The sequence below is a fragment of the Erithacus rubecula genome (genome assembly GCF_903797595.1).
Source record: "Erithacus rubecula genome assembly, chromosome: 4".
NCBI lineage: Eukaryota > Metazoa > Chordata > Aves > Passeriformes > Muscicapidae > Erithacus > Erithacus rubecula.
In genome coordinates, this window is record NC_136686.1 from 38,003,613 (window position 1) to 38,013,303 (window position 9,691).

General features: G+C 44.3%; 1 protein-coding gene across 2 annotated transcripts in view; it reads right to left on the reverse strand.

The window, feature by feature from the left end:
- Positions 1-9,233, reverse strand: part of SRGAP1 (SLIT-ROBO Rho GTPase activating protein 1) — a 138,199-nt gene extending 128,966 nt beyond the window's left edge. The window contains exon 1 of one of the 2 annotated variants that reach the window (XM_079303560.1): positions 8,998-9,233. In XM_079303560.1, coding sequence (XP_079159686.1) covers positions 8,998-9,064 — 67 coding nt within the window. In that variant the 5' untranslated portion in view covers positions 9,065-9,233. The remainder of the gene's footprint in view (positions 1-8,997) is intronic. The other variant, XM_079303559.1, reaches the window with a different exon arrangement.
- Between the last annotated feature and the right edge of the window lie 458 nt (positions 9,234-9,691).

Consider the following 9,691-nt stretch of genomic DNA (forward strand, 5'->3'; position numbering starts at 1 on the left):
AGCAAGCACAGCTACAGTAGTCAAGTTCTTAGACATACCACTTATCCACATGCACAACACACACAAAAACTAGCTTCCTCAAGGAACTAGTATTATTTAAGCCAAGAATTAAGATACAATTTGTAAAATACATGAGGCACCTATGGACAAGAGCTTATACACTTTCATTGCTACTCATTGGCAAATCAGGAATTTGCAGGAGGTGGAGCTTGCTGTGCTAACCACTTACAGCAACCTTGGTGTATTAAGAATCCTATGATAAGGGTTAAGAACTTTTTTCTTTCCAGCATGCCTTTGAATGCCTGCATAAATACTCACAAAGAAATAAAAGTAACTTTATGCTTAGCAACTTAGACACAGGAACTAGTCACAGAGACCAGTATTGAATAGTATGACAAAAGAAAAAAGCCTTTCTTGGGTGGTTTTTCTTTGTTTTAGTAGAACAAGCAGCATAACAGATCATCCTATAGATGATCTATATTTTTGTAATTCAACTAAGTAACTTGTAATCATTTCAACTTCTCGTTTATTGTGTAAAATAGTAACTTAATTTTTGAGTTAGAAAGTTTCAGTTGAGATGCCTGCTCATCTTGGTACTAAATGAACACTTATTTTTTCTTCCCTCTGACCTGATGCTTTAGATTGTTGATCCTCTCCCAGCTTAAAAAAGAATCAGAAGGGAAAAGCAATGAATAGCAAGGTTTAAAACAAGACAGGTTGTCGAAAGAAGAGGGTCATACAAGAGCTATCACTGAATCTTATTAGACTTCTGGTGTACTCTGTACTTTGTAAACATGAACAGATTCCTCTGATTTTCAGGAAGCAGATACTCTGGAACTGGCTAAAACAGTAGAGACTGCTTTCTTTTCCCACATGAGAGAACATACACTGCAAAGTGAAACAGGACCAGCCTGTCTCCTTATTTAGTTTTATACATGAGAGCAAAGCCTAAAGTGTGCACCACTCCATTTGTGACACCCTGGAAGAAACAAGCAGCATCTCAACGACTCCCCACAAAAAACAGCACCAACAAACTGAAAGCAGATTTTACATGCAGACTAATTCAGATGAGTAAGCACTGAGTCAGTTAAGGAGTCTGGATAGTTTACATGAATCTCTAGTCAGTTTTGTTTCCCACAACAGCTAATTATGTAAAGGGTTACAATCATTACTTCCTGGAAGTCATCATCCGGTAAGCCAGCTGCATTTGCTTTTTATTCCCAATATAACTAACAAGAAATACTGCACCATAAGTGTTCTAATTATACTTTTTGTCACTCCTATTTTACAATAAAAAACCACTTAGGTCTAGTATATTTCGAGAATGTTTTGGTTAATATGCTAATACAGCTCCCTTGCCTGCTTGTCAGCACTTCTGCATCTATAAAGGAAAGTCTCAGGAGCTTGCAACTGAAACTAAAGCACGTTTTATTGGTCAATAATAGATAACATAACAAAGTTAACAGCAACATTCTAACTGATTAATCCATGATCACACTTCTAAGCAAGTTCTACTGAATCTTTTTTTAGAAAAATAGACAAAGAAAAAGTATTTTTCCCTTCTCACTAAATTAAAAGCAACCCCTCACATGTTATGATCAAGGTCAACACAGATGAAGAACCCACATACTTTAGGAAAGACCTCATTAAAGACAGATCAACAGCACTGTCCTGTACTGGCTAGAGTTTGGAGTGAATAACACAAGCCATCTGTAATTTATTTCACAGATATGATTATTAAAGAGTCAAATCATAAAGCATACACTTCCTCCACAACATTTTCTTAACACATTTAGTGGGTTTTCTCTTCCTACCTGCAACACTGACCTCATTAACATGCATCTAAAGATGGGATTATTTTATTGTGCCAACTACTAACTAAACCAAGCATTTAAACCTTCCAGAAAAGACAGGACAATATCATGAAGTCATGGCCATGCCCACATACAAGACAGTTTTTGGAAACAGAACAACAGATTTGTTTGGGGTTATTTCCAAAATGCTCTTCATTTTTTATAATGACATTATATCTCAATCTCAGGATTATCAGTTACCTCCGGGTAAAATTCAGGTTTCCAGAGGGTTGTACAATGCAAGACTGAATACTGCACCTTGAAATTCATACAGGTATATGCCTGAGAAATAGTGACAGAGGTAAAAAAATGAGAGGGAAGGAGTTATTAGAGATCTTCCTTGATCAGTTGCAAAACTGAAATTAACTGAAAATAGCTTGAGAATATGAGTGCTTTGCCTGGACAAGATGGATTAGTGGGCACAGCATAGGTAAAAAAAAACTTCAGCCTACTAGGTGGCTGTAACTCACTTCAATGTCACACTTCAATGTCTACTAGAAGACAACTTCCACAAGCTGTAGAAAACAGTAGACTCCAGAGGAAGCAGTGCCTCAGGATTATGGCTCCATTACAACAGATCAAAGTGAATTGTTTGTCTTAGAGCACTCCCACAGGACCAAGCCACCACACAAACTGCCAGAACAGTCAGCAGTTGTTTAAGTCTTGGAAACAAAGGAAAGAGCAGTGATAACCACCTCCTTTAGTTTTGGTGCCAGACATAGCCTTGGTAATGCACAAGATACACAGCAAGCAGTTTTCCTGTGCAGACAGTTCTGTCTCTTACCCAAGAAAGAGATGGATCCATGTTCTCAGCAATGGCCCTCTGTGTTTCAACCCAAGTATCTGCTACTGCACTGCCCACCAGGCTCATCCCTGTTGTAGGTGCACAAGCAGTGATGCCAGTCATTGCACCTTCAACCACTGCTTCCAATTTTCAACTGCTGCTCTTCTTCCACATGCATATCCTACACACATATCCCCACAATCTCTTGAACCTCAGGGTGCGTGGCACAGTGCTCAAGAGACAAAAAGCAGGGAAGGAAAAGATGAAATAACTTCAGGAACAAGATGCCATTCGTGACTCACAGCTCCCAGACTGACCAGCACAGTGCAAGGTCAGCCAGCCTTGTCCCAGAGATGGCCAGCACTCAATCACATCAGCCCAGACAGCTCACAGCAGAGAGCACGGGGCAGATCCCTGGAAGGGTCAGGCTGGTTCACATGTGGCAAGGTGGGAGAAACCACTCACAGAGGAAATGCTGCAGTAAGAATAAACCCTGCAGGAAGCAGAGGCAGCAGCACCCTGAGCACAGGCAGCCCTGCTACACACTTAGCCTAATCACTCACACACAAACAAACCCCCACACTCCAAAGCCTATCTTGCCCTGGGAAAGCCGAGCAGTAAGAGTAGATTAGACTCTAATAGGGATTAATACAAGTTAAGGTAGCAGAGATTTCCACTAGGGAGACCAGAAAGATTAGACGTGGGATAGCATGACAGGTAGATGTAGGAAGGGTTGGGAAAAAGAAAGGTAAAGGGAAGAACAAATGCCACAGGAGCTTGCATTGACACCTGCCCTGCTCCATTTGTGCTCTCTCCCATGTCCATCCCTGTCCAAAGCAGAGATCAGACATGCTGCATTGTCAAGTCATGGTCAGTGATTTCTAACAGGCTGTGTAATGGTCAGGAGGGGATTTCTTATCCAATCTCAACAGCACTGACCCACTTTTTTCCAGCACTACCATCCATCATCTCTGAGTGACAAGGAGACCAGTTTTCACAAAGGGCAAAACCTAACACAAGCAGAGTTTGAAGCAGAAAATGGAAAGAAATTCAGATCCCATGTCTTACTGCAGCCACTTCAAAGCTATGTTTAATTTTATTAGTAACTAGAACTCCAGTTCATAAAAAAAGTGACCAATAAAAGATAATGGCAGGAAATTAAATGACCTTAGCATGATTTAGAGCATTGCTCTGCAACAGCAAAACTGCACAGAAAGTATTCTTGGAAAGGAAAAAATAGCCCCAAAGAAGTGATCATAAAAAGTTTCCAAATTGCTTCAGAGTCAGAGGCAAGTTAAAACTTCATGTTACAGACTTACAAAAAGGTGTATCTTCAAAGCATATGCATTAAATATGCATTATGATTTCCATACTGCCAGAAAGAAACACTGTTCAGACAATCCATTCACTACCTACCTTTGCATGTCTGCTATAGTAATCAAGATTCATTCACCTTTAAACTCAAGTAAAATAATAAATGTAGCTTCACTGTGATGCAAGAGCACAGCAGCTACAGTGTGTGGTCAAACCAGGAAAAAAAAAAGTGTACTTTGCTGACTCGTGATCATATTTTCAACAAGGCATGAAGAAAAAGTAGTTTTTTTTTCTTTAATTATATAGAAAGACTAAGAAGCCAAAACTCTGAAGTTCCTAAGTCGTGACCTTTGGGAAGCAGGCATTCTATAGGGCTCCCCCATGCCCCAAATACTTTGGTACACAGCATAGTAATAAACCAAGTGCCTTAGTTTTCATTCCAAGAAAGCTGTGGAACAGTAACAGTACTGAATATGTTGGTTAACAAAAAAAATCAGAACAAGACAAAACCCAAAACCAACCAAAAAAATGATCAGTTTATGAGTTAACTGTCTGAATCTGCAGATACCACTTTCAGCTGCATAGCCAACTACAAACTCATTAACATTTACCTGGACAACCAGAGTTTGTACTCTGAAAGGAAGGACCAGAGAGCTGGGAGAAAATGGTGAGGGGAAAGAAAAGGAGCTTCATTACACAACATAACTCCAACTGGAAAAGAGCATGGAGAACAATATCCTTTCTGTATCAGATAAAGTCCTGTGTGTGGTCAAGTTCTTTGACTAGAAAAATTGCTGCTGAACCACACTTGATAAACTTGAACTTTGAAAACTGGCATCTATTCATCAGATGTTCCTTCAAATAAACCTCAAGAATTCTGGCATCATCCAAGGTATCAAAAGTTTCATTACAATGGCTTTATTCAAAATAGCTATCAGATTACTAAAACAACAGCCCAATTTGTATTTCAGAATCCAGCCTTTTCTCAGAGAGGCTTCTGTTGTTCTTTTAATGTGAAGCTGAAATTCAGTTTCACAACTCAGAATTTTCATTTCCATAAAAATTAGTTAGGCAATGTAATACAGACTGCTACCAAGTTCTTTCTGATGAAAAATAGGAGTGCTTTGCTCTGAAGAAGGCCATGCAAATATTGATCTTGGGGAAATGTCTTCCTCTGCAAACTGCTTTTGGGCTTGCATTTCCAGCAGGTCATTTTCAACTGAAAAATGAAGGTGGGAAAAGGAGGGATCTAAGCAGCTCTTCCCTCAGCCCTTTTCAGTTGGAGAGGCTGTTATGAAAGAAGGCTGAGACTTAAACACCAATGATTCTCAACAGTTCACACCATACAGAGGATCTCTCTGAAGAGACAGGCCTGACAGTCAATACAATGCTTACCTAGTCAAAGCACATTTCTCCTGTGCATGGAAGACAAGTTACAAGCCCTAAGAAGGCAAACATGCCAGTTAACTATGAACGAACAAAAAGCTCCAGAGCAGTATGTCCCTATGTCTTCTTGCTACTTTAAGAGATTTTTCAGAAGGACAAATTTCCAAAGGAAGCCAGGTACTTAAGATCTCACCAGCATACCCTTTACCACTCTTAAGACACCTAATCACAGACATCAGAGGATGCTCCAGTATTTCTTCACTACTGCAAATTGCTCAGTAACTTTATCAATAGACACTACTTGACATTATCAGCAGTACCAAGGAGCAGCTGGTCCTCAAAACACAAAAAGTAAGATAGGCTACTATAGACAACCATGCCTTGAGTTAAGGCATGTTGTCTATAAATCTAATAGGGTCATACAGTAGAAAGTTAATACTTGGCTCATAACTATACCACCAATCTGTTGCTCATCTAAAAAGTATTCCTTCCACTTTCTAGCTGTAGCTGTATCCCCCAGCCCAGCTGCAAGGTTGGTAAAATTACATCTAAAGACTTCAGATTGGAAATAAAATTACCACATTCTTCAGAAAAACAAAGATACAACTGACACTGACAACTGACATCAATGTTACTTCCCAGGATGATGAGCTATGTTACTTTCCAGGGGCCTTTATGTCTACAAAGTAAGGTACACCTGCCATCATAATATTCTTACATCCTCCAGAACAACAGGTGCTAGACAGACCTAACTTCAGTATTTAAACATCCTTAAGAAATATTCTTCTGCTTTGCATACAAGGTGCAGGGAAGCAAACATGCTTACCCTATTGATTCAATTAGGATAGCTCTTGACAGAAGGTAGACTGAAGAAGAAGGATGTTGCAAAATAGGTGCAATAAAATGCTCCGCCCAACAAGTCAGAAGTACCTTGTTTATTTCAGCCTGACAAATAGATAACATTTACAGACTTCCTGCTGTTACTGTAGGACCTCCACTAAAGCAATAACCAATCTAGTGATACTGCTAAGAATCCAAGGAGAAGATGTCAGTTTACACCACTCAGGAAACAGGCACGATAATTAACATCTGTTACTGCTTCCTATTTGAGGAGTTAAGAGCAGATAAGCTATGTGAAGAATGGCACTACCAAATCCTCATTTCCAAATATGGCACCATATACATACCCTACAGTGCATGTACACTTCAGGCCCCTTTTCCTTTAATATTAATTTAGCATTAATATTCAGACATCCTAGGGCAGGATTTACAAGTGCACACATCAGTGGCACGGTTTCTGGATGCTCAGCAAGCCAGGCTCAGTGCAATCTCACAACAAGGTACAGGAGATATGTGCTGCTGCACTGCTGTGCACACAGCTGTCCACAGGACCTCAGATGGCCAGTCTGCTGTCCAGCTGTCCACATCCTTCAGCAACTAAACACATCAGCAGTGAGAAATCAGCTAGCCCGGGCAAACACCAGAAATCACAAGCAGCAAAAGCAATTTGGCCACACCCTTTCTCCTAATCTAACATAAGAAATTCCAAGCAGTATAGAAGGATTTGACTTTCCTAAATTTACACTCCCTTAAAGCTACCTTGCTGGCTAATTAGGGCTGATTCCTTAGGCCTTGAAGCCTCAATATCAAAAAGATTTTCAAGGTATCACACAGTGGTATCACTGAGCTGGTGTCAAGCAGAATTATATCTTAGCACAGACAGTTCTTGTCACCGAAATACAACTGAAATTGTATTTCAGTTCTTGAAATACAATTGTAGCGATGCTGATTAAAGAAAAAGCATCTCTGACTACAATTGCTATCCCAACACACCTTTTCAAACAGCTGCTAATCAACAATTCTGGCAAGACAGTTGGGTGGGACCAGACTGCATACACCCCAGACCACCACAAAGAAGCAAAGCAAGTCAAAATTCCTAATTAGCTATATCTATACAAATGCCACCTCCCCTTGCAATTATGATGGGGGACCATGATACCAAAGGAAAACCAGGTTATGAACAGTACTTTATGCCTTAATCTTTGGTGCCTTTTGAAATGATACAATATATGTAGCTGAAGGGCATTGCATTTTTTCTTCATTATTCAAAATAAAAGACTGGCATATACAGCAACTGGCAGCAGATGATAAAGGCTGAGCAGATAATAAAGGCTCAAGTTAGGAGGAGGCAAAGAACAGTCTGCACACTGTGCAATGAGCTTAAGACCTCAAACATTTTTTATGCTCAGTGACCAAGATAAATCTGCACCATGTTCACAGAGAAGCAAAAGTGCCAACCCTTCAGGGACTCAATGGCAGTGAATACACCAGCTATGTGAGAACTGTCTTGGCCCTGCCCATGTCAGGCAGATGCTTAAAGCATGGCCTATCTGCCAGCTCAGACCCCTCACTGCCCACATGTATGGCAGATCTCTTATTTTAAGCATAGATCCTTTCTTGGACACAAAAAGACTCCAACAGTGACAGGCATTTTTTATAAAAAGTTAAGCTTAGGAAGAAAAAAACCTCAAGAACTACTTCCTTACTTTTAAGAGAAAAAACCCCAACAAAACTACAAGCATTGCCTTGAAATATTGATGCCACAGGATCAAGTGAGAGGAAAATATATTGTGCAAGTACACAAAGTCAATAAATCTTTCGAGAGCTGAGGAGTGGTCCCTCCCACCCAGTTCCAGACGCTTCACACAGAAGGTCCCCAGCCCTCGCCTGCGAGGAGCAGGAAGGCTGTTCCTGAAGACACGCTCCATCTCTGCACATCGCAGACTATGGACAGCATCAAGGAGAGAACACCCTACCTATGTAAAGGGCACACCAGCATCATTCTAGAAATCAGAGCTCGGGTGTCGCACAGCTTTTTAAATGCCGTGTTTCAGGTTCGCATCCATCCCTGGACTTATTGCAATTGATATATTATGCAGTATTTTCCCCAACAGCACCCAGAAGGAGACCCACACCCCACTGCCATGTCGCTACTTTCCCAATCTCTGTTCCACCCAAGCCACTGGCAGAGGGAAACCACCAGGCGAGGAAACTCGAGGGTCTGGAAGCGCCGGTGGCTCAAGCAGGATCTGCCAGCGCTGTCCTTGGCACAATAGTTGGATGCGATACAGCCGGGCGATGCGAGGCTGAAATACTTCCTGGGATGGCTGAATGGACTCATTCAGCAGTCAAGGGTAATTCTTTATTAGCCATCTTCTACAGCCCAGCACAGAAACTACAGCCCTGAGGGGAGGGTGGGAGACAGCAGCCATGTGCCTCAAGAAAGGGGTATGGCTTAGCATTGTCTCTTGCCTCAGTAATTGACAAGCATTTTTTTTTTTTTTTTGTCCTCCCTTTCCCTCCCCCCCTCCCCGGGCGTTACCGAAGTCGGTGGAGGAAGGGAAGGTGCTCGGCCGGGGCCGGGCTGTGGAAGAGCCGCCGCAGCTGCCGTCCGGCCCCTGCCCCGGCCCCTCGGACCCACCGGCGCCGCTCGGAGCTGGGGGAACCTCTGCCGCCCTCCCGGCGCTCCCTCCCGCCCCGAAGTTGGGGCAGCTGGGACCGGCCGCCCGCCGGCGGTGGCGGCTCGGCCGGCAGCCGGGGGAAGGGGCCGGCAGGACGCCCGGCCCCGCGGCGGCTCTCCCGCTGCCTCCCCGCGCTTACCTTTCACTTGACTTTCATACTCCGCTATAATCTCTTTGTCCTTTTTGAATCTGCTCGGGGTTGACATTATCCACTCGCTTCTTCCGCTTCTCCGCCTTGCTCTAAATTATTATCACTATTCTTGCTTTTCCGGAGGAGCTCCCAAGTTGTGTCAGGCGGCCGCAAGCCCGAGCGAGCGCGGCGGCCGGGGAGGCGGCGGGCGCTGGCCCCGCGGGAGCGCCGCCGGCACCGGAGGCGGCGAGGCGGGGAGCGGCGATCAGACTAACCCCGGCGCAGGCACCATCGCCTCCCGGCACCGCCGCCGGCTGCAACGCGGTCCGCGGCCCGGGGCCGCCGCAGGGCGGGGCGGCGGAGCAGCGCCCGCGGGGCACTCGCTTCCACTAGGCGAGGGCGGGGGCCCGGCGGCTGCGCCCCACCATTGTTATCGCTCCTCACGCACCCGGGAGAGGGGAAGGCAAGCAGGGAGAGAGAGACGGGCGGGAGGCAGGCGGCCGCGCTCGGTCCGTACGCCAGACACTCTGGTTAGTGCAGCCGCCGCGCTCGCCTGGGTGGGAACTCGGGGCCGGCGCCCCGCCGTGACTAACCCCGGGCGGCAGCGCCGCGGCGCATGTCCCAACCTCGCGGGGCGAGCAGTCGCCAGCTCGGGGCGGCTCCCCCGCCGCGCCCTGGAGAGGTGTCTCCGGGAATAAACTTC